Genomic DNA, 26,105 nt, shown 5'->3' on the forward strand with positions numbered 1-26,105 from the left:
TAGAGACAGAAAGTAGAATGGGGATTTCCAGGAACTGTGGAGGAAAAAGGGAGAATTGTTGAATGAGTACAGAGTTGAAGTTTTGCAAGATGAAAAAGTTCTGGAGTTTGGTTGTACAAAATATGAATGTGCCTAACATTACTGAACTGGACATTGTAAAATGGTTAATTTTATAAATTTTATAGCAATAGAAAAACCCCTCAGAACCTCCCCCGAGGGTAACCACAGAAGAGTCAGGGCTGATAGCAACACGGTAGATGCTCCCCGCCCACCCAGCCCCATCTCCACCCCCAACAACCCAGGGGTAAGGACTGTCTTCTGTGCTCAGGACTCCTTGCTTCGGTTTTTAGAGATGTCTCAGCTCCAGCCCCGCATGGCTTAACTTCAGCCTCCCTGACTGACCCAGTGCTCCAAGCTCTGCTGCAAGGATCCAGTAAGTCTTGGGTCACCCTCTTCTGTAGGAAACAGGGCGCTGAGTTCACATCCTCCCAAAGAGACCTTTGCAACCCCAGAGTGCAGGGGGTCAGCCTGGCTCCAGTCTGAGGGTGGAGAGACCCATTTTCCAGATGAAAGCAGGAGCTGGGAGCTCTTAGGTTTGTGAGAGAAGAGGTTGGGGTGGGAGAGATTGGATCAAATCTAGAGGTTGAGACTCATTTTAGACCAGCATTCAAACAATATTAAAGATTCCCCTTATACAGGGTTTATGGTGTGTGGACCATTGATGTCAGTCTCCTGTATATTGTTGGCCTCCATATCTGCAGGGTCCTCCTCTGTGGGTGTGGGGACAATGTAAGGGACTTGAGAATCCTCAGATTTTGATAACCACAGAGATGATTGTATGGGGATTTATATTAAATTATCATGAGGTTTTCTACAACCAGCAACTCTGTGAAGCTGGCTCTATTATATATCATTGGCAGCAATTTTTTTTAAATAGTGGTAAAGTACACATGACATAAAATTTGCCATCTTAAGCATTTTTAAGTGTCCAATTCTGTAATGTGGGACATTTTGATATGACATCTTTTGCTCCCTTCAATCCTCTTACACTTCCAGTAAATTTAAAAGACATTAATGATTCTATTCATGTTTGTAGAAACCAAAGCTCAGAGATCAGAACTTGCTTGATGTGTTATTTTTGCCTCCTGCTTCTTATAACTCCATTACTCCAAGGAATTATATACTTTCATGGCCAAGGAGAGATGGACATTATTGATGGCTTTGTGGCTTCTTTTCTCTGCAGACTGTAACCTCCTCAACTATGTCTAGGATGCTGCATCAGTATGTTGGCCAATTTGGTGAAAAGCTGGTCCGCAGGCGTCCACTGGAGCTCAGGGCGGAGAGACCCAGAACTTATCTTAACACCCTCGACCTGGTGGCCTTGGGTGTGGGCAGCACCCTGGGAGCTGGCGTGTACATCTTGACTGGTGAATTAGCCAAAGTGAGAGCTGGACCAGCGACCGTCATCTGCTTCCTGGTGGCCGCCCTGTCTTGTGTGATGTCTAGTCTCTGCTTTGCTGAGTTTGGGGCCCGGGTACCACGCTCTGGTACTGCGTATCTCTACATCTACATCACTGTGGGACAATTGTGTGCCTTCATCATTGGCTGGAACCTCATCCTGTCCTATGTCATTGGTGAGATGGTGGGGAGGGGGAAGGGGTGTAGCTTAAGATCAGGAGATAGGAGGTGGGGTTTAAGTCTTCACTCATTCATGAGAACTTTATTATTGACCTTGTGGGGTAAAGTGGACAATAGTGGCAGGAAAACTCCAAAATGTTGTTCTACTGAACTCTATCTTGTTTTTCTTAAATGATGGACCAAGAACCCAGAGGAAAGAGAACTATAGGGAGTGGGTGAGAAGGGAGGCATGGCCCACAAGCTCATCCCTTTACCATATTGAAGTCTTTGCTCAGCTGTTGGATTCATGGAATTTGCCTTTACATCTGGATTTAAAATTTCAATCCTCACCTTCCAGCCCTTCTGGCCCCAAATTCCTGTTATGTTTTACTGTGTAACATTGATCTCCTAGAATATTAATTAGTTGACTTATTTTGTGGATCACCTGGGTCTGCCCTCCCCAACCCATGAAAAGACACTCTTTGAAATTAAGTATTTTGCTTGGGGTCCCCTCCCCTCAAAATATATCCTATATTAGAAATCAATTTATGGTTGTCAATAAATATTCCTTCTCCTGTTGCTGCAGCCACCTCCTGTGTGTCCAGGGCCTGGAGCTATGTCTTTGACAACCTGATTGGGAACCACATCTCTCAGGTGTTACAGGAGACTTTCTCTCTGCAAATGCCCTACTTCTTGGCCAGGTATCCAGATTTTTTTGCCCTGGGCCTGGTACTCCTGTTAACAGGTGAGAAGAAGTCCATGATAGGATGTGGAGAGAGGGGTATTGAGGGGAAGCTGGGGTGGGAAAGCCTTGGGATGGAAGAATGGTGGGGGATTAGGACTGAAAAGAAGCATCTGGGATATGAGAAACAGGAAGGCAGGACACAGACCATTCTTTCCCATTCTTGATATTATTGACAATTTGGGCTAGATTCTTCATAGATTTAGAGGTGTGCATTTCAGATTTGTTAAATAATCTTTGTTGGATGTTTAGCAGCATCTCTGGGAAAGTTAGAATATCTCCAGACATTGCCACGTGTCACATGGTGGACAAGTCACCCCAGCTGAGAATCATTTACTTAGACCATAAGTTTCTTCTCTGTACTGATACCAGAGATGTGATTGTATTTTTTATAAGAATATTAAAATTTTATTTATTTATTTGGCTGCAGTGGGAATTAGTTGTGGTGCACAGATTATCTATTTGTGGCACACGGGCTCCAAAGTGCATGGGCTCAGTAGTCGGGACTCGAAGGCTTGGCTGCTTCCAGGCGTGTGGGATATTAGTTCCCTGACAAGGGATCAAACCCGCAGATTGCATTGCAAGGCGAATTCTTAAACACTAGGCCAGGAGAGAAGTCCCCAAAGATGTGTTTTTAATTGTGAGGAAATTAAAATAACATAAAATAAAACATTGTATTATTTTCCCCAGCTTTATTGAGATGTAAATACAACACAGTATAAATTTAAGATGTACATGAGATGATTTGGTAGAAGTTTATATTATGAGAGGGTTGCCACAGTCAGAAATTGACCATCTGAAAGTGTACAATTCAGTGGAAGTTAATACATTCATAATGTTGTGTAACCATCACCTCCATCTGGTTCCAAACATTTTCACCACCCCAAAAGGACACCTTGTACCCACTGAGCAGTCACTGTCCATTGGTCCATCACCAGATGGACCAGATACCACTAGTCTGCTTTCTGTATCTCTGGACTTAGTATTTTATATGCTTCATATTCCATCTTTCCCACAGGACTGCAGGTTCTGGGAGCTCGTGAGTCAGCCCTGATTAATAAAGTGTTCACAGGCATCAACATTTTGGTTCTCAGCTTCATCATCCTCTCTGGCTTCATTAAGGGAGACCTGCACAACTGGAAGCTCACGGAACAGGACTACACATTGAACACGTCTGCATCCAGTGACATCTCTAGGTTAGGAGGGTTCTCTAGGTCATAGTAACACTTGTGGGAGTGCTTATATGGGAATATGGTGGAGACTAGAGATAAATGGACTGATGGATCCGGGTGACGGGAGTACTGGGGCCTAGGACTTGTGGTACTAAGGGAGGAGTCCAGTAGAGATGGCTGAACTCACCTCACCCACCTTCTTCTTCATTCCTTCTTTCACTGTAGCTTGGGTCCTCTGGGTTCTGGAGGGTTTGTACCCTTTGATTATGAAGGGATTCTCCACGGAGCAGCTACATGTTTCTATGCATTTCTTGGCTTTGATTCCATTGCTACTAGAGGTAACATGGTCACTGTGTGTCTCATCAGGGGTATGGGCCCAGTTTGGGCTGCCCTTGGGTGTAAGGGTCGGTAGAAGGTTAGGCTACGTTTGGATGTCAAGAGGGAATTTGATTCTGTGATTTCACCTCAGTGTGTTTTCCTGACCCAGAATTTCCACTCTCCCTGCAGGGGAAGAAGCTCTAAATCCTGATCGTTCCATCCCTTTGGGCATCATGATCACGCTCTTCATCTGTTTTTTGGTGTATTTTGGTGTCTCGGCATCACTCACTCTCATGGTGCCCTACTACCTGATTCATCCTGCAAGCCCCTTTCCACAGGCTTTTCTCCACATTGGCTGGGATGCTGCCAGATATGTCATAATTGTTGGCACCCTCTGTGCTCTTACATCCAGGTCAGTGTCGTGGTTTTCTCCCCATCTACTGTCAGATGCTCAGGTATCTCAGCCCTTGGAATTGAGAGACAAGAGGCAAGGACACCTTGGCCCATGTAGATGAGGGAGCAGATGCCCTGGTCTCTCCTGTTTCTTCACGTCCTCACACATGTCCCCATTTCCCCTCCCAGCCTCCTGGGTACCATGTTCACCACGCCTCGGCTGATCTGTACAATGGCAGAGGACGGGCTCCTTTTCCGGGGACTTGTCTGGATCCATGATGGCACAGGCACCCCCGTCACAGCCATCATGGCCTCTGGGAACCTTGCAGGTGAATAACCAAAACCCATTTCTTCTTTGATCAACTTCCTTATCTTACATACGTCCAGTGGTTCCTCGCTCTTTCCCCACTTTTTTTCCTGCCCTCATTCTAGGGATCATGGCATTACTTTTTGAGTTCAGGGATCTTGTGGACCTTGTGTCAATCAGGACCCTGTTTGTTTACTTGCTGGTGGCTCTTTCTGGTCTTGTCCTCAGGTGAGACTCCACTACATCTTGACTGGGGGCCATGGACTCATGGGGATTGATGGAGAGGTAATCTTCTGCCTTCATGCTGTCTTCTAAACATCCTGCTCTGCAAGACTGATGTGGAATAGGCTGTGTGATGTTGGATGAGCAGGGGCTGCTGTCAATATTGTTTTAATACCTCTAATTAAGGTACCAGCAAGATCAGAATTTAAGCAAGCAGGAGAAAACAGAGGAGAAAATTGAGATGAAGCCTGATGTTGAAGGAAGTCCTTTGGAATCTGTACCTGAAAGAGGAACATCAAACATTCTGAAGAGTCTGTGTGACCCTATCAGCACCATCCCCACCCAGAAATCTGGCCAGATTGTCTATGGATGTGCCTTCCTGCTTGGTGAGCAGTGGGACTTCTCTTTGGTTATACTCTGAACCTGACAAGATAGAGTGGGATTCTGTGTCTTTCGTAGTTGAGGAGGAATCTTGGAGATATTATGGCCCTTCCTGAGGTGGGCAGCCTGGGGAGGCTTGTGACCTGAGGTCCTGACGTCTTTGTCTTCTGGGTCCAGCCTGTTCTCCTCCACCTTGACCCTTGCAGTTCTCCTGCTGACCATCCTGAGCCTGATCCTGGCCCAGTGGCCCAGCCAGGTGTTCTCTGGAGACCCCGTGCTCACAACAGTGGCTGTGCTGCTGCTGCTGCTCATCACTGGGGTCACAGTCATCATCTGGAGGCAGCCCAGAGCCCCACTCACCTTTATTTTAAGGTAGATGACCTTATGTGCCCAACTATCCACCTTGAGTGAATGAAGTCTGCATGCTTCATGGCCTAAACATCATTTACTGGACCAGGGAAGAAGGGAAGTTGCTAAAACAAATGAACCCTTCCCTGATCCACACTCAGTGCTTTACATACACAATCTCAGTAAGCACTGAGCACACAGCCTGAGTAGGACTGGAGCCTTCCCACAACCGTGGGGTCGGGTCTCCCTTTCAGATGCCTGTGGTGTATTCAGGGATGAACTGACTCTGCCCACAGGTCCCTGCTCTGCCTGTCCTCCCACTGGTGAGCATCTTTCTGAACATTTACCTGATGATGCAGATGACCTCTGGGGCCTGGGCCCAGTTTGGCATCTGGATGATGATTGGTAAGTGACTTTCTGGGATAAAGAGTCCACTTGAGTGATTGAACCCAAACTGAACTCCCCCAAATAGTCTTCGACACCATAATAGGAGCACTGTTGGGCATTTGTAAGTGGGGAGAGCACCTACTTTTCCTTCTCATTGTCTCATTTCCCTCCTAGGATTTGCCATATACTTTGGACATGGGATCCGACACAGCTTGGAGGAGAATGATGAGCCACAGCCACCAGCCTCCACCTCCCAGACTCTTGACAAAAACATATCATGAATCATCTTAGCCACAGGAAGTAGATGCTGTGTGGAATCCCTCCATGCACTGGAAGATCTGCTAGTTCAAGGGACACTGTGAGTCTCTATGGCCTGTGAAGGAGAAGTGCATTTACTGCTGTGTATTTATTGCTTGTGGACAAAATGACTTGAATGTTTTACAATTTTTAAGCAAGCTTTTAAAAGCATAATATACATCTAGGAAAGTGCATGCTTTGTAAGTGAGCAACAAGATGAATTTTCACAAAGAAAGTACACCAGCATAACCAGCAACTAGAGGAAGAAATAAAATATTAACCTTCACATAAGAAGCATGTTCCTGTGCCTAACTTCAGCAAAAACACAGAGATTGAAACTTGGAAAGGAAATACAGACAACTACACATTTTGTCAAGAGTTACACTTTACTTGTTAAGATACAAATAGGTTGGAAGTAAAAGCAAGGAAACAGATATATTATGCAAACAGTAATACTAGGAAGTCAAGGTAGCTATGTTAATACCAAACAAAGTATACTTTAAGAAAAAGAGAACTATGGCTGATTCATATCAATGTATGACCAAAAAAAGTAATAATAATAATAATAAAAAATAATTAAAAAAAAAGAAAGAAAAAGAGAAGAATTATTTATAAATTAAATCGTTTCATACTGATAAAAGGAAATGGTCATTTTTATCTCTTTCCCCAACTTTACTGAGTTATAGTGTAGTGTGGTGGTTTCATTGCTAAGTCGAGTTGGACTTGTGTGACCTCATGGACTGTAGCCCGCCAGGCTTCTCTGTTCATGGGGACTCTTCAAGGCAATAATACTGGAGTGGGTTGCCATTTCCACCTTCAAGGAATCTTCCTGCCCCAAGGATAAAACTCGTGTCTCCTGCATTGCAGGTGGATTCTTTACTGACTGAGCCACCAGGGAAGCCAGTCACATACTCTTAGAGTTACACAACAGAGTTGATGGGGAAAAGGTCTTTATTGAAAAAATACTCCTACTTTGCCAGAGGAGAGAGAAGTGGGTGGGAAGTAATTGTTGTTTGATAAATGGTTACAGTTGCATAGAACTAAAAGGAAGTAAAATTGGAGAGACAAGATTAAAAGGTGTTGCTGCAGAATTAATCTTTAAATTGGGTTTATGGACATTGAAGACATTGGTAATAATGAAGTAGAGGACTGTTGGTGGGAATGAACAGCTGATGTAGAGTGAAAGAGGGATGGAGGTCAAGATATTGAGTACCAGTTTCAGATTAAAAATAGATGAGGATGAACAGATTTAGAACATACAATATCTTACAAATTCTGGTCACAGGCTTAGAAAGCAGTTCATGGAGACTGATTCTTTTGAGCAAAACTTTGATGGAGGAGACTGACATCACCTGATTGCTGTTCTTCCCTTACTGCTGGGGGACAACCAGGTATCCCATGTTACCCTGTGTGCTGTAACACACAACACAGATTACTGTCCATGAAAGAGTCTTGATGAGATGTTGAATCAGAATGTACTCAAGCTTCTAGGTCAAATTCTAGTTCATAGAAGACCTAAGAGTTTCAGCCAAAAACACTATTAGCCAAAACCAAAATGTGGACAATTTTCCAGCAAGGAAATATGATGAACTTTTTGTAACAATTAAATGATATGACCCAAAGTGGAGAGTTAATGTAGACACACCTTGGAGATTTGGTTACAAACCACGGCAATAAGAGAATTGGCAATAAAGAGAGGCACAAATTCTTTGTTTTCCCAGGGCATAGAAGTTATTTTACACTACACTGTAGTCTGTTCAGTGTGCTATAGCCTTGTCTTTAATTAAACAATGTACATACCTTATTTTTAAAGATGTTATTGCTAAGAAATATTTACCATCATCTGATGATTCAAGGTTGCCACAAAGCTTCAATTGTAAAAAAAGTATAAAATGCAGTATTTGCAAAGCACAACAAAGAAATGTATATCTGTAAATATGTATGTATGTATCTTTATATTCAATTTATATGTAATTAGCATTCATATATGTATTAATATTCATAAAATGTGTGTCTATGTAAAGTGTTTGTATTAAAACAGTACATAATGTATAGAACTTTATAATTGGGCAAATTAATTAAAATGCAGTAAACAACATAGATGTGTATATACTGATGGAGAAATGTTTTATAGATGTGTGTGTGGGTGTGGGTGTGGGCACGTTCACTCAGTTGTGTCTGACTCTTTGTGACATGGACTGTAGCCTGCCAGGTTCCTCTGTCCATGGGATTCTCCAGGTAAGAACCCTGCAGTGGGTTGCCGTTCCCTTCTCCAGGGGATCTTCCCAACCCAGCGATCAGACACACATCTCCTGCATTGGCAAGTGGATTCTTTACCACAGACCCATGTGGGAAGCCATTGTATAGATTATACATTTAGCCCATCATCTCGGTTTCCTGTACAATCATTTGTATGTGCGGTTTTGACAGCAGACTTTAAGCAGATGGGGATATATGTCATAAGTAACTTGATAGCTAGGGAAAGGATAATAACATTAAAAACAATAATCATCTATAAAGCAGTGTGGAAAATTTGCCTAGTCCTAAGGGGAACCAACTAATCAGGTCATTGAAAGGGTCAGTCTATGTTACATTTTGCAACCATTTTGCCCCTTGGAAAATTTTTTCTATGTGTGTCTCAATGTCTTCTGAGGTAGTAATGTAAGTCAAGGAAGTCATGTGAGTAATAGTATAAGGCCTTCTTGTTTGGCCAGTAGAAAATATAGGGCAATTCTATTCTCTAAAACCTACTTTGGCTGAGGATTTTACGTATATCTGTCGTGCTACAATTCTTTTTGTGGTTTCTTCAGTTATTTGAGCAATAGTGGCTTATAGATTTCTAAGTATATTTCTGTTTACATATATCCTTGGGCTAGGAACCAAGATTCCCAAAGACTTTGCCACCAGCTATCTTGGTACCCTGCTAACATGGATCTCTTGACTCTGTAATGGGGAGGGAGCATAATGACCCAGTACCATAAACCTACTTGCTCGCTACTGAGACATACCTTGGGGAGATAGATTAGTTTCAGTACCACATATGAAGACAAAACCCAGGAGAGCAGAAGGCAGATTTGGACAAATGGGGACCCTCATACACTGTTGTTGGGAATGTAAATTTGTGCAAACACTATAAAAAACAATATGGAGGTTTCTCAAAAAACTAAAATTAGAACTATCATCTGACCCAGCAAGTCCACTCCTGGGTATATATCCAATAAAAACAAAAACTCTAATTTGAAAAGACACATGCCCTTCAATATTCATAGCAGCATTATTCACAATTGCCAACAAATGGAAGCCACCTAAGTATCCATCAACAGATGAATGGATAGGGCTTCCCTGGTGGTCCATTTGCCTTCCAATTCAGGGTACACTGATATATGATGCCTAGTCCGGGAAGATCCTACATGCCATGTGGAAACTAAGCCTGTGAACCACAGCTACTGAACCCGCATCCTGCAACTACTGAAGCCCTTGCAGCTAGAAACCATGCTCTGCAACAAGAAAAACCCCACAATGAGAAGCTTGTTCACTGCAACTAGAGAGTAGTCCCTACTTGCTAAAACTAGAAAAAGCCCACATGCAACAAGGAAGACCCAGCACAGCCAAAAGTAATATAAATTAACAATTTTTTATTGCTTGTAGACTTTTGTATAGCAGCCATTCTGACTGGCGTGTAATAGTACCTCATTGAGGTTTTGATTTGCATTTCTCTGATAATGAGTGATGTTAAGCATCTTTTCATGTGTTTGTTAGCCATCTGTATGTCTTCTTTCGAGAAATGTCTGTTTAGATCTTTGGCCCATTTTTTGATTTGGTCATTTATTTTTCTGGAATTGAGCTGCAGGAGTTGCTTGTATATTTTTGAGATTAATCCTTTGACTGTTTCTTCATTTGCTATTATTTTCTCCCATTCTGAAGGCTGTCTTTTCACCTTGCTTGTAGTTTCCTTCGTTGTGCAAAAGCTTTTAAGTTTAATTAGGTCCCATTTGTTTATTTTTGCTTTTATTTCCAATATTCTGGGAGGTAGGTCATAGAGGATCCTGCTGTGATTTATGTCAGAGAGTGTTTTGCCTATGTTCTCCTTTGGAGTTTTATAGCTTCCGGTCTTACATTTACATCTTTAATCCATTTTGAGTTTATTTTAGTGTATGGTGTTAGAAAGTGTTCTAGTTTCATTCTTTTACAAGTGGTTGACTAGTTTTCCCAGCACCGCTTGTTAAAGAGGTTGTCTTTTTTCCATTATATATTCTTGCCTCCTTTGTCAAAGATAAGGTGTCCATAGATACATGGATTTATCTCTGGGCTTTCTATTTTGCTCCATCGATCTATATTTCTGTCTTTGTGCCAGTAGCATACTGTCTTGATAACTGTGGCTTTGTAGTATAGTCTGAAGTCAGGCAGATGGATTCCTCCAGTTCCATTCTTCTTTCTCAACATTGCTTTGGCTATTCGAGGTTTTTTTGTATTTCCATACAAATTGTGAAATTATTTGTTCTAATTCTGTGAAGAATACTGTTGGCAGCTTGATGCTGGAGAGGGTGTAGAGAAAAGGAAACCCTCTTACACTGTTGGTGGGAATGCAAACTAGTACAGCCACTATGGAGAACAGTGTGGAGATTCCTTTAAAAACTTGAAATAGAACTGCCATATGACCCGGCAATCCCACTCCTGGGCATACATGTCGAGGAAACAGGATCTGAAAGAGACACGTGTACCCCAGTGTTCATCGAAGCACTGTTTATAGTAACCAGGACATGGAAGCAACCTAGATGCCCATCAGATGCCCTAGATCCCTAGATGTGGTATATATACACAATGGAATATTACTCAGCCATTGAAAAGAATACATTTGAATCAGTGCTAATGAGATGGATAAATCTGCAGCCCATTATACAGAGTGAAGTAAGCCAGAAAAATAAACATCAATACAGTATACTAATGCATATATATGGAATTTAGAAAGATGGTAATGATAACCCTATATGCAAGACAGAAAAATAGACACAGATGTATAGAACAGACTTTTGAACTGTATGGGAGAAGGCGAGGGTGGGATGATTTGAGAGAACAGCATCAAAACATGTATATTATCAAGTGTGAAACAGATCGCCAGTCCAGGTTGGATGCATGAGACAAGTGCTTAGGGCTGGTGCACTGGGATGACCCAGAGGGATGGGATGGGGAGGGAGGTGGGACGGGGGTTCAGAATGGGGAACACATGTAAATCCATGGCTGATTCATGTCAATGTATGGCAAAAACCACTACAATATTGTAAAGTAATTAGGCTCAAACTAATAAAAATAATTGGGAAAAAATAATAATTTTTAAAAAGAAAAAGTCAGATGAATGGATAAACAACATGTCATATAAATATTTATATATATATATATATGTGTGTGTGTGTGTGTAACATGTAATGATATACTACTTAGCCAGAAAAAGAACTAAAACTCTCCACAATAGCTTAATCTATTCACCCCTCTTGTGTGGTTGAATATAAAAAACAAAATGATAATCCTGTAAATCAACTATACTTCAATTTTTAAAGAAGTTAATGTAATAGTCAACTAGTTATATTAAAGACCCATGTTGCTGGTTTGTGCTCAGTGTTTTAGCCTGTGGGTCATTTGATGGAGATCAGAATCTAGTCAACCCTTTACCAGTACCACCATCACCCCCTCACCACTCCACTTCCTGCTCCCGGGTCTTCCTTCGTGAGGAGCAGAGCTCCTGACCTCTCACATCAAGTATCACTTCTCCGTCTCTGTGCTCAGCTCTCCCAGCTACAGAACTCCTTGAGGAAGACCAAGTCACATCCCATTTATCCTCTCCCATCAATTGTTCAAGACTGAACAAAGCACAATGCTTGCTCAATGTTTGTGTTGCTTGAACTGACATCAGAGATGTTAAGCTCCCTTCTCCTGGTTGGGGCACAGCTGAGCTTGGAGGTCCCCACACTGGGGTGTCTCAGCTCAGGTGCAGACTGTGGGGAGTCAGGTCGTGTAAGGGGACTGGGAGGGAGCAGGCTTGAGTGGGGTCCTGCGTCTTACAGCCCACATTTCCTAGGGTCCCTGATGATCAAATGAGTTCAAGTGTCCACAGAAATGGCCAATGAAAAGTACAAAGCTGAAATAGGAAACAGTTTTCTTTGAGCCAAACTGCAGGCTGTAGCAAGGGAGACAGTGTCTCTATAGCTCTGAGGAACTGCTCTGCTGAAGCATGGTGTCCAGCACAGTCTTCTACCTGATCCAAGCAAAGGACATACATCAACATGACAGGATGTATTCCTTCAAGCTTTCAAAACAGACAGACTTCATACACAGACAGCAAGACGGCAGCTCCCTGGTGGCTGGGAAGGGAACCTTATCTCCCAGAGAGTGCTAACACTGATGCCATGAGGAGGGAGTTACTCATCCTTATCTTTAAAACAGATGCTCTTTACCTCAGTTGTTAAAGAAGACATTCTGTGAGGGCTTAGTTCACACAAAGTTTAGGCTGAATCATATATTATAAGTCAAAACGACGTCCCCATACCTCAATATGTGAACATCTTCTCCATCACAAGCAGATAAAAATCTTACAACAGTGATTCTACTTCTGATGATGTGTGCAGCAGCATTGAATTCACACTCTGGAAGAGATATTTGCAAATTCCTGTTCACAGCACTTTTCACAATAACTAAAGCATGAGAACAACCCAAGTTTTCCATTAATCAAACAAAGGATAAGCCAGTGTGGTAGGTACCCACAACAGAATATTATTGTTCACCATTAAAAAGAAAAGGAATTCTAACACAAGATACAATAGGGATGACCCTGTGGACATTTTACTAGGTAAAATAAGCCTGACAGGAAAGGAGAAATATTGAATGATTCCACTTAAAATGAAGTACCTGGAGTAGTCAGATTCATAGAGACAGAAAGTAGAAGGGTAATTGCCAGGAACTGTGAATGGGAAATGGGAATCACTGTTGAATGGAGCAGAAATGATGTTTTTGCAAGATGAAAAACTTCTGAAGTTTGCACAAAATTTGAAGGTACATAACACAACTGACCTGCAGTCTTAAAAAATGGCTAAAATGTTCAATTTTGTGTTATGGCTATTTTACCACACGTTTAAAAAAAAAACCACTCAGAACCAGCCCCCACCCGAGGGTAACCACAGAAGAGTCAGGGCTGATAGTAACACTGCTCCCCGCCCACCCAGTCCCATCTCCACCCCAACATCCCAGGGGTGAGGACTGTCTTCTGTGTTCAGGACTCCCTGCTTTGGTTCTTGGAGATGTCTCAGCTCCAGCCCCGCATGGCTTAAACTCAGCCCCACTGACTGACCTAGTGCTCCAGGCTCTGCTCCAGCGATCCAGTAAGTCTCGGGTCACCCTATCCTGCAGGAGACTGTGTGCTGAGTTCGCATTCTCCCAAAGAGATCCCAGCGACCCCAGAGTGCAGAGGGGTCAGCCTGGCTCCTCACTGAGGGTAGAGAGACCCATTTTCCAGATGAAAGCAGAAGAAGCTGAGAGTTGTTGTGTTTGTGTGAGAAGAGGTGGAGAGGGGGGATTGGATCAAGTCTAGAGGTTGTAGACTCTTTTTAGACTCTTTAATATAGAAATAATAGACTGAGGACCTTGAGGAAAACTTGCCGCCAAGAGAGCACATTTTGGAGCTTTTGCTGCCTGGAAGAGGGGTCTCTGGAGTCCCACTCCTAGATCTTTATTGAAGATTTGAAAAGAATTAAATTATGGCCATGGGGACCGTGAAGGTCACCGCACCTCTGATCTTCGCCATCTCAGTTGCTACCATAGGCTCTTTCCAGTTTGGCTACAACTCTGGAGTCATCAATGCTCCTGAGGCCATCATAAAGGACTTTCTCAACTACACTTTGGAGGAGCAGTCAGAAACCCCCCCGTCCAGGGTGCTCCTCACATCCCTGTGGTCCTTGTCCGTGGCCATCTTCTCCGTGGGTGGTATGATCGGTTCCCTCTCCGTCGGACTCTTTGTCAACCGATTTGGCAGGCGCAATTCAATGCTTATTGTCAACGTGTTGGCCATAGCTGGCAGCTGCCTTATGGGATTCTGCAAAATAGCAGAGTCAGTTGGAATGCTGATCATGGGCCGACTGGTTATCGGCCTTTTCTGCGGACTCTGCACAGGATTCGTGCCCATGTACATTAAAGAGATCTCACCTACTGCCCTGCGGGGCACCTTTGGTGCTCTCAACCAGCTGGGCATTGTTATTGGAATTCTGGTGGCCCAGATCTTTGGTCTAGAAGTCATCTTGGGGACTAAAGATCTCTGGCCTCTGCTCCTGGGCTTCACCATCATACCAGCCATCATCCAGCTCGCTGCCCTTCCATTTTGCCCTGAAAGTCCTAGATTCTTGCTCATTAACAGAAAGGAGGAGGAGAAAGCAAAGGAGGTCCTCCAGAGATTCTGGGGCACCGAGGACGTGGCTCAGGACATCCAGGAGATGAAGGATGAGAGTGTGCGGATGTCACAGGAGAAGCAAGTCACAGTGCTAGAGCTCTTTCGCTCCCCCAACTACCGGCAACCCATCATTATCTCCATCATGCTCCAGCTCTCCCAGCAGCTCTCTGGGATCAACGCGGTGTTCTACTACTCGACAGGAACCTTCAAAGATGCAGGTGTCCAGAAGCCGGTCTATGCCACCATCAGCACAGGTGTGGTCAACACCATCTTCACTGTGGCATCTGTGTTCTTGGTGGAAAGGGCTGGGAGGAGGACTCTACACCTGATTGGCCTTGGAGGGATGGCTTTTTGTTCCATCTTCATCACGATTTCTCTGTTACTAAAGAATGATTGTACCTCGATGAGCTTTATCTGCATTGGGGCCATCCTGGTCTTTGTGGCCTTCTTTGAAATTGGCCCAGGCCCCATTCCCTGGTTTATTGTGGCTGAACTATTTGGCCAGGGATCCCGCCCGGCTGCCATGGCAGTGGCTGGATGTTCCAACTGGACATCTAACTTTTTGGTTGGACTGCTCTTCCCCTTGGCCACGTTCTACTTAGGTGCCTACGTTTTCATCTTCTTCACTGTCTTCCTCATTATCTTCTGGGTCTTCACCTTCTTCAAAGTTCCTGAGAACCATGGCAGGACTTTTGAGGAAATTACACCAGCCTTTGAAGGGTAGGTGCAGACAGGAACCCGTGGTGAGAAAGGCCCCATCATGGAGATGAACAGCATCCAGCCCACGAGGGACACCCAACACCTAAGACGTGCCTCCTACTTACCTCCCTCCCATCATGAAAAGCAGCCTCCCCCTGAGCAAGTGGGGAGACCTCATCAGTTTATAACCCAGGACTGTTTCTGAATGCTGCTACTCCATTCCTTTCTCAGCCACACACTCGATGTGTGCTCAGAGGATCCCAAGACTGTCTTCAATGGCTTTTAAAACTTTCAGTTCTTGGACATTTTCTTTAGCTCAGAAGAGACCAAGTAAACCTACCTTCATTTCAGGAGGGATTGGCCACTTGGTATGTGACAACTTGGCCAGCTCCTGCTCCCTTAGGTTCAAAAGTGCCTCAGGGCATTTTGGGGATTGGGCTAGAAGCTGCCATTTCCCCAACCTCAGACTCACCAGGAAGCAGGTACACTTAAGAGTGGAGGGCAGAGAGGGATTCCATAAGAGCTCCTTCTTCACTTCCGTACAACTCTGCTAAGCAAATTAACTTGAGTTTTATTTACTTTATCTTCTGGTTTTATTGCATAAATATTCATTTTTTTAAATATGAAGTAATTTTGCCAAATAATGAAAGCATAAGGAAATTGAGGTTAGAGGGAGGTGCTTCAAGAGAGCTTATAGAGTGGAAGATTTTATACTGAAGAGGTTAAGGTGCAATAAGAGGGAAGGATTTAGCGAGAAAGGTCATGCATGACTGGAGGATGCATGATGCGGTGTGTGAGGTTTGCACGTTGCCTGTTAACAATTTCTATCCTTCAGATAAAAACTCTCGACTTTCTCAGAAAAGTAATATGCCTGTATAAAGAAGCTATTGGTTTCCTTTGGGAATTTTTTCTTTATTTAAGGTTATATGTAGTTCTATTTCCAATTTTTTAAGAAATCTCCACACTGTTCTCCATAGCGGCTGTACTAGCTTGCATTCCCACCAACAGTGTAAGAGGGTTCCCTTTTCTCCACATCCTCTCCAGCATTTATTGCTTGTAGACTTTTGGATAGCAGCCATCCTGGTTGGAGTGTAATGGTACCTCATTGTGGTTTTGATTTGCATTTCTCTGATAATGAGTGATGTTGAGCATCTTTTGGCTGGATGAATGAGACAAGTGCTCGGGCCTGGAGCACTGGGAAGACCCAGAGGAATCGTGTGGAGAGGGAGGTGGGAGGGGGGATTGGGATGGGGAATACATGTAAATCCATGGCTGATTCATGTCAATGTATGACAAAAATCACTACAATATTGTAAAGTAATTAGCCTCCAACTAATAAAAATAAATGGAAAAAAAAAAGAAAATTAAAAAAAAAAGATTACATGTAGTATTACTTGAAATCTAGGATTATTGCTAAGGTGGGCATTATAGTTAATAGGGGTTTATGGGTTCTAATTTTGAATGGAGTCCAGAGAAGGGATGGCTATTTCTATAAATCCTCTCTCCCCTCACTGGACCAAGCAGCTTCTTTCTCTGTAGTGAACTCACTTTTTTAAAAAAATATTCCTATCACCCATCTTGTGGGAGAGCCTCCCAAGTGACCAACCAAAAGTCTTGGTTCTTGGTAGAGGTTCATTATTTCTTCAGTTTGTTGTTTAGAGGATTTTAGATGTTGGTTTTTATTTTGCTTTAAGCCATAGTTTCAAAAGAACTTAGAGATGTTTATAGCTAACTTGGAATTTGTAACCTCAGTACTGGAAGACATTTTTTTTCCTGAACGATTATTATCCAGTTGACGTGTTTTATTACATGAGGGTCATCTCATGCCTGTTTATGTCTGTTAACCATGTCAAGTTACCCTTGTTACTACGTTACCATAGTGTTATGTCAGGTGACCCCTGAGGGACGTGAACTTTCCTCTAGACGACACGTGACGGTCTGTGTGGATGTGCGGCAAGGCCCACACCTGAGCGTGAACGTCTGTGCACCGTCACGAAGCAGTTGCTGGTTATCTTGTTAGGTTCCTAAGGCCCCTATTGGGTATAATGTGTTCAGACTCATTCGTTTATATGTAAACAACACTGCCTCTGCGGGGTGGAATCTGCATCAATGGTCTACTTTAAACTTCAGAGTTCCATCTCATCTGGCTGCCTTTCCTTGTTGGAGAGGACAGAGAGAACTCCCTAAATGTTGAGACTAAGAGTGGGGGACTCGCTCTCCACTCAGACAACAGGAGAAGACAGGAAAGAGTGTGAGACTAAGACATGATGCCTCCTGGGTGCACTGGAAGGGCATCGTGGGGGAGAGGGAGGCATTCGTAAGGGGACAATAAGCTTCTAGATCTGGGGAGGCCAGAGGGTTTGCTGAGATGGAGGGATGACATTTGCCACAGCCCACGGCCACCTCCAGGATCATCCAGTATTTTTAGAAGTGGAGACTGGCCTCTTCATCCCTCCTTCCTATGTTGCTTGGTCTCCCTTTCCCTCTTTGGTGCTTACATATTTCAGGCCCTCCTGTCAAACCCTCGCCTAAGACAGTATTTTGGTTCTAAGTTCTCACCATTCCCTCTGGTTGCTGAGGCTCTGGGTACAAAACTCGCAGAGCCTTGGGACAGGACTTTGCTGTGACGGGGGACTGTCCTCCAACTGCACCTCTGCTCTGACTCCTCAGACCAGTGGGTTGGCAGTGGTGCAGCTTGGAATTTTTCCCAGTTCTCAGTGACAAGGTTGTGAATAATTTCCAAGTGGATTTTTTCTATTATTGTTACTATGGTTCTACATTTTGAAATAAAATTCTGAATGTACATATGTAACATCACAGGCTTGGTTTTGTGTGTGTATGGAGGGGGACCTTCCTCTGTAACAACAAATCAGCTTTAAACACCGTGTGGCTGCTCAGTACTTGTTGTAACCTAAATAAGTTTCTTATACGAGAGTTTTGTACAAATGAAAATAGCCATACTCGTTCATTATGCACAGATGAAATGGAAAAGCCTTACTGCATTGCCTTGCATACTTCATAAATTGTGTTGCTTGCTTTCAAAAAAAAAAAAAAAGAAAGAAAGAATAGTAACGATTCCCCTTATACAGGGTTTGTGATGTAAACACTGATGTCAGTCTCCTGTATACTGTTGACCCTCTGTATCTGCAGACTCCTTCTCTGTGGACACGGGGATGATGTAAGGGACTTGAGGACCCCCAGATTGTTACACCTCAGAGATGACTGTGTGGCGATTTACACTAAATTACCATCAGGTTTGCTCCAACTCACAACTCTGTGAAGCTGGCTCTATTATTTACCATGGCAGCAATTTAGGAAGTGGTAGTAACAGAACTGGTAGTAACATAGGACAGAGCATAAAGTTTGCCATCTTAAGAATGTTTGTGTTTGTGTCCATTTCAGTAAAGTGGCCCATTTTGATGCAGCATGTTTTGCTCCCCTCAATCCTCTTACACTTCCATAACTTTGAAATGTTTTCAAAGTTTCATTTGCGTTTGTAGAAACCAAAGCTCAGAGATGGAGAACTTGCCCAATATATCCTTTTATCACCTGCCCCTCACAACTCCATTGTCCTGTGGAATTGAACTGGCAGGGCCGAGGTCAGATGACATTCTTGATGGCTTTATGCCTTGTTTCTTCTGCAGAACAGAACCTCCTCAATTATGTCTAGGATGCTGCGTCAGTATGTTAGACAGTTTGCTCAGAAACTACCCCACAGGCAGCCACTGGAATCACTAGAGGAATCTAAGAGACCGGAAGCTCATCTGAACACCCTTGACCTGCTGGCCTTGGGTGTGGGCAGAACCCTGGGAGCTGGCGTGTACATCCTCACTGGTGCAGTGGCCCTGTCTGTCACTGGACCAGCGACCACCATCTCCTTCTTGGTGGCTGGCCTGTCTTGTGAGATGTCTGGGCTCTGCTATGCTGAGTTTGGGGCCCGGGTACCTCACTCTGGTTCTGCACATCGCTACAGCTACATCACCATGGGTCGACTGTGTGCCTTCATTACTGGCTGGAACCTCATACTGTCCTTTGCCATCAGTGAGATGATGGATCAGGGGGGGAGTTGTGGGTTTAAGATCAGGAAACAAGGAGGTGGGATTTAGTTCTTCACTCTTCACTCATTCATGAGAACCTTGTTATGCACCTTGTGGGGTAAAGAGGATAACAGTGGCAGGGAACTCCCACCATGTCATTCTATTCAACTCTATCCTGCTTTCTTTAAATGATGGACCAAGAACCCAGGGGTCAGGGAACTGTAGGGAGTGTGTGAGAAGGAGGCATGTCCTATGGGCTCTTCTCTTCACCGTTTCGAAGTCTTTGCTTGACTGCTGCCTTCGTGGAATTTTCCCTTATATCTGGTTTTAAATTTTCTACTCTCATTTTCCAGTTCTCCTGGTCCCAATTTCCTGTGACATTTTCTTGCATAATGTTGATCTCCTCCTAGCATATTAAACAGCTGACCTATTTTGTGAAGGCTTCCCAGGTGGTGCAGTGGTAAAGAATCTGCCTGCCAGTGCAAAAGACAAAAGAGACATGGGTTCCATCCCTGGGAGGGAAGATCCCCTGGAATAGGAAATGGCAACCCACTCTAGTATTCTTGCCTGGGAAATCCCATGGACAGAGAAGTCTAGAGGGCGACAGGCCATGGGGTCACAATGAATCAGACAAGACAGAGCATGCACACACGTGCACTCACATTCACACTCACACACACACACACACACACACACACACACACACACACACACACACACACAGAGCTTTGTGAATCATCTGGGTTTTCCCATCCCAACCCTTGAAAAGAATCTCTTTGTGATTTGGTATTTTGTTTGGGTTCCCTCCCTCCAAAAAATATAGCCCATGGCTGTATTAGGAACCTACTTGTGTTTGTCAATGAATATTCCTTCTGCCACTGCAGACACCACCACTGTAGCCCGAGTCTGGAGCTACACCTTTGACAACCTCATTGGGAACCACATCTATCAGGTGTTACAGGAAACTTTCTCTCCATATATGCCCTCTTTCCTGGCGACGTACCCAGACTTTTTCACCCTCGGCCTGGTGCTGCTGGCCACCAGTGAGTCAGGGGTCAGAGATAGAATGGGGAGTACAGAGTGTGGAGGGGGAGCTGGGGTGGGAATGGCTTAGGTGGCAGATTGGTGGGGGATTAGGGTTGGAATGGTCTCTGATGTGAGAGGCAGAAAGGCAAGACACAGACCATTGTTTCCCATTCTTGGCATCATTGACAATTTGGGTTGGATCACTCATAGATGTCAGTTCAGAACAGTACAGTCACTCAGTGGTTTCCGACTCTTTGTGACCCCATGAATCACAGCACGCCAGGCCTCCCTGTCCATCACCAACTCCCGGAGTTTACTCAAACTCACGTCCATTGAGTCGGTGATGCCATCCAGCCATTTCATCCTCTATCATACCATTCTCCTCCTGCCCCCAATCCCTCCCAGCATCAGGGTCTTTTTCAATGAGTCAACTCTTTGCATGAGGTGATCAAAGTATTGGAGTTTCAGCCTCAGCATCAGTCCTTTCAATGAACACCCAGGACTGATCTCCTTCAGAATGGACTGGTTGGATCTCCTTGCAGTCCAAGGGACTCTCAAGCATCTTCTCCTACACCACAGTTCAAAAGCATCAATTTTTCGGTGCTCAGCTTTCTTCACAGTCCAACTCTCACATCCATACATGACCACTGGAAAAAGCATAGCTTTGACCAGACGGACCTTCGTTGGCAAGGTAATGTCTCTGCTTTTTAATATGCTATCTAGGTTGGTCAAAACATCCCTTCCAAGGAATAAGCGTCTTTTAATTTCATGGCTGCAGTCACCATCTGCAGTGATTTTGGAGCCCAAAAAAATAAAGTCTGTCACTGTTTCCACTGTCTCCCCATCTATTTCCCATGAGGTGATGGGGCCAGATGCCATGATCTTAGTTTTCTGAATGTTGAGCATGAAGCCAACTTTTTCACTCTCCTCTTTCACTTTCATCAAGAAGCTCTTTAGTTCCTCTTCACTTTCTGCCATAAGGGTGGTGTCATCTGCATATCTGAGGTTATTGATATTTCTCCCAGCAATCTTGATTCCCGCTTGTGCTTCTTCCAGCCCAGCGTTTCTCATGATGTACTCTACATATAAGTTAAATAAGCAGGGTGACAATATACAGCCTTGACATCCTCCTTTTCCTATGTGGAACCAGTCTGTTGTTTCATGTCCAGTTCTAACTGTTTCTTCCTGACCTGCATACAGGTGTCTCAAGAGGCAGGTCAGGTATTCCCATCTCCTCCAGAATTTTCCACAGTTTATTGTGATCCACACAGTCGACGGCTTTGGCATAGTCAATAAAGCAGAAATAGATGTTTTTCTGGAATTCTCTTGCCTTTTCAATGATCCAGCGGATATTGGCAATTTGATCTCTGGTTCCTCTGCCTTGTCTAAAACCAGCTTGAACATCTGGAAGTTCTCGGTTCATGTATTGCTGAAGCCTGGCTTGGAGAATTTTGAGCATTACTTTAGTAGCGTGTGAGATGAGTGCAATTGTGTGGTAGTTTGAGCATTCTTTGAGATTGCCTTTCTTGGGGATTGGAATGAAAATGGACCTTTTCCAGTCCTGTGGCCACTGCTGAGTTTTCCAAATTTGCTGGCATATTGAGTGCAGCACTTTCACAGCATCATCTTTCAGGATTTGAAATAGCTCAATTGGAATTCCATCACATCCACTAGCTCTGTTCGTAGTGATGCTTTTTAAGGCCGACTTGACTTCACATTCCAGGATGTCTGGCTCTAGGTGAGTGACATTACTTTGCCAACAAAGGTCTGCCTAGTCAAAGCTATGGTTTGTCCAGTAGTCAAGTATGGATGTGAGAGATGGGCCACAAAGAAAGTTGAGTGGTGAAGAATTGGTGCTTTTGAACTGTGGTTTTGGAGAAGACTCTTGAGAGCCCCTTGGACTGCAAGTAGATCCAACCAGGTCATCCTAAAGGAAATCAGTCCTGAATATTCATTGAAAGGAATGATTCTGAAGCTGAAGCTCCAATACTTTTGCCACCTGATGCAAAGAACTGACTGACTCATTGGAAAAGACTAATGCTGGGAAAAGTTGAAGGCAGGAGGAGAAGGAGATGACAAAGGATGAATGGTTGCATGGCATCACCAACTCAATGGACATCAGTTTGAGCAAGCTCCAGGAGTTGGTGATGGACAGGGAGGCCTGGAATCCTGCAGTCCATGGGGTCACAAAGAGTTGGACACAACTGAGCCAGTGAACTGACCCGCTGAGATCACTTAAAGTACTGCACATGTGCATCATGACGTACTCACCTGGTCATGGGCTACTGTGTGCAGGACACATGTAAGAGCTTCACCGTGAAAGCCCTGGTGCTGCTGCATTAGGGCCACACGGCAGCAACATCATGGTTATGTTACATGAGGTTATGTTATGGCTCCATTTTACCTACGTTATGGTTATGGCTGCTGCACCAGACAGGAGAGAGGCTGTGTTATGGCTGCCATGCCAGCCAGGAGAGAATAAATGTGTCTGCAGTTTCTACAATTTCTCACATCTCCTTCCATTTTCTTAGCTTGCACCTTACCTACTGTGGGTTCAGTGAACAGTGTGAACAGTGAGACAACTGGTGTCATGAATAGGATCAGAAATACACCCTCCTCCAGCGCATCTTGCCGACCCAGGGACCGAACCCGAGTCTCTTGTGTCTCCTGCATTGCAGGCAGATTCCTTACCACTGAGCCACCAAGGAAGACCCCCCCCCCAACACACACACACACACACACTGGGGTGTTCTCAGGTCATGTGCAGACTGTGGGAAGCTGAGAGGTGTAAGAGGACTGGGAGGGAGCAGGCTTTGAGTGGCATCCCCAGATTTACAGTCCTTTCTGACTAAGGTCTACGATGATCAAAAGAATTCAAGTAGACATGAAAATAAACAATCTCTAGTGGGAATAGGAATGTTTTACTTCAACCAAAACGAGTATTAGAGTCTGGGGGACAGACTCGGAATTAGCTCTGACTAACTGCTCCATTAAAACATGGTTTTCAGCACAGTCTTATCCTCATCCAAACAAAAAACATACAGCAATATAACAGGGTATATATCTTCAAGGTTTCAAGAGATAGACTTGGTACATAGGGAGACGACAGGACCCTGGTGTCTGGGCAGGGAGTCTTATTTTCCAGGGAGTGTTAGCATGAATGCCATAAGAAGGGAATTATCATCCTTATCTTCAAAACTGATGCCCTTTACCTCAGTGGTTAAAGAAGATGTACTGTGAGGGTCTGACAGGCTGTCTTAGGCCACACACAGTTCAGACTGAACCGTGTACAAGACAAATTGAGTTCCCCATTCTTCAATACGTGAGCATTTTCTCTATCACAACCAGATAAAAATCCTAGAACTATACGATCCAGCAATTCTACTTCTGAGGCTACACCCAAGAGAGTTGAAGATACACTCTAGAAGAGAGATTTTTACACTCCTGTTCATAGCAGCATTTTTCACAATAAATAAAGCATGAAAGCAACCCAAGTGCTCATTGATCAAAAAAATGGATAAGCCAATGTGGTCTGTGCCTACAATAAAGTATTCTTCAGCATTGACAAGGAAGGGGAGAGGACAACCTCAGGGACCTCTGTGACAATGTGAAACGCCCCAACATTCGAATCATAGGAGTCCCAGAAGAAGAAGACAAAAAGAAAGGCCATGAGAAAATACTCGAGGACATAATAGCTGACAACTTCCCTAAAATGGGGAAGGAAATAGCCACCCAAGTCCAGGAAACCCAGAGAGTCCCAAACAGAACAAACCCAAGGTGAAACACCCCAAGACAGATATTAATCAAATTAACAAAGATCAAACACAAAGAACAAATATTAAAAGCAGCAAGGGAGAAACAACAAATAACACACAAAGGGATTCCCATAACAACAGCTGATCTATCGATAGAAACCCTTCAGGCCAGAAGGGAATGGCAGGACATACTTAAAGTAATGAAAGAGAATAACCTACAACCTAGATTACTGTACCCAGCAAGGATCTCATTCAGATATGAAGGAGAATTCAAGAGAATTCAAAAGCTTTACAGACAAGCAAAAGCTGAGAGAATTCAGCACCACCAAACCAGCTCTTCAACAAATGCTAAAGGATCTTCTCCAGACAGGAAACACAGAAAGGTTGTATAAACGTGAACCCAAAACAACATAGTAAATGGCAACGGGACCATATCTATCAATAATTACCTTAAATGTAAATGGGTTGAATGCCCCAACCAAAAGACAAAGACTGGCTGAATGGATACAAAAACAAGACCCCTATATAGGCTGTCTACAAGAGACCCACCTCAAAACAAGGGACACGTACAGACGAAAATTGAAGGGCTGGAAAAAAATATTTCACGCAAACGGACACCAAAAGAAAGCAGGAGTCGCAATACTCATATCAGATAAAATAGACTTTCGAATAAAGGCTGTGAAAAGAGACAAAGAAGGACACTACATAATGATCAAAGAATCAATCCAAGAAGACGATATAACAATTATAAATATATACGCACCCAACATAGGAGCACCACAATATGTAAGGCAAATGCTAATGAGTATGAAAGAGGAAATTAATAGTAACACAATAAGAGTGGGAGACTTTAATACCCCACTCACACCTATGGACAGATCAACTAAACAGAAAATTAACAAGGAAACACAAACTTTATATGACACAATGGACCAGCTAGACCTAATTGATATCTATAGGACATTTCACCCCAAAACAATCAACTTCACCTTTTTCTCAAGTGCACACGGAACCTTCTCCAGAATAGATCACATCCTTGGCCATAAATCTAGCCTTGGTAAATTCAGAAAAAATTGAAGTCATTCCAGTCATCTTTTCTGACCACAGTGCAGTGAGATTAGATCTCAATTACAGGAAAAAAATTATTAAAATTTCAAACATATGGAGGCTAAATAACACACTCCTGAATAACCAACAAATCATAGAGCAAATCAAAAAACAAATCAAAATATGCATAGAAATGAATGAAAATGAAAACACAACAACCCAAAACCTATGGGACACCGTAAAAGCAGTGCTAAGGGGAAGGTTCATAGCGTTACAGGCTTACCTCAAGAAGCAAGAAAAAAGTCAAATAAATAACCTAACTCTACACCTAAAGCAACTAAAGAAGGAAGAAATGAAGAACCCCAGGGTTAGTAGAAGGAAAGAAATCTTAAACATTAGGGCAGAAATAAATGCAAAAGAAACAAAAGAGACCATAGCAAAAATCAACAAAGCTAAAAGCTGGTTTTTTGAAAAGATAAACAAAATTGACAAACTGTTAGCAAGACTCATGAAGAAACCAAGGGAGAAGAACCAAATCAACAAAATTAGAAATGAAAATGGAGAAATCACAACAGACAACACTGAAATACAAAGGATCATAAGAGACTACTACCAGCAGCTTTATGCCAATAAAATGGACAACTTGGAAGAAATGGACAAATTCTTAGAAAAGTATAACTTTCCAAAACTGAACCAGAAAGAAATAGAAGATCTTAACAGACCCACCACAAGCAAGGAAATCGAACCTGTAATCAGAACTCTTCCAGGAAACAAAAGCCCAGGGCCAGATGGCTTCATAGCCGAATTCTACCAAAAATTTAGAGAAGAGCTAACACCTATCTTGCTCAAACTCTTCCAGAAAATTGCAGAAGAAGGTAAACTTCCAAACTCATTCTATGAGACCACCACCACCCTAATTCCAAAAC

The 26,105-nt window shown here is 43.5% G+C and overlaps 2 protein-coding genes across 2 annotated transcripts; both read left to right on the forward strand.

The window, feature by feature from the left end:
- The first annotated feature begins 1,270 nt into the window (after window positions 1-1,270).
- Window positions 1,271-6,168, forward strand: LOC133055214 (cationic amino acid transporter 3-like). The gene is given in 12 exon segments (XM_061140642.1): window positions 1,271-1,634; window positions 2,204-2,362; window positions 3,378-3,555; window positions 3,757-3,869; window positions 4,039-4,261; window positions 4,432-4,571; window positions 4,675-4,777; window positions 4,958-5,157; window positions 5,359-5,496; window positions 5,499-5,524; window positions 5,797-5,905; window positions 6,062-6,168. Coding segments are annotated over 12 exon segments (1,860 nt in total).
- Window positions 6,169-13,935: 7,767 nt separating this feature from the next.
- On the forward strand, window positions 13,936-15,339 carry LOC133051918 (solute carrier family 2, facilitated glucose transporter member 3-like). Its single transcript, XM_061136602.1, has one exon. The coding sequence runs from the start codon at window positions 13,936-13,938 to the stop codon at window positions 15,337-15,339; it is 1,404 nt and encodes a 467-aa protein (XP_060992585.1).
- Window positions 15,340-26,105: the final 10,766 nt, after the last annotated feature.

Source organism: Dama dama, chromosome 4 (genome assembly GCF_033118175.1).
Source record: "Dama dama isolate Ldn47 chromosome 4, ASM3311817v1, whole genome shotgun sequence".
Lineage (NCBI taxonomy): Eukaryota > Metazoa > Chordata > Mammalia > Artiodactyla > Cervidae > Dama > Dama dama.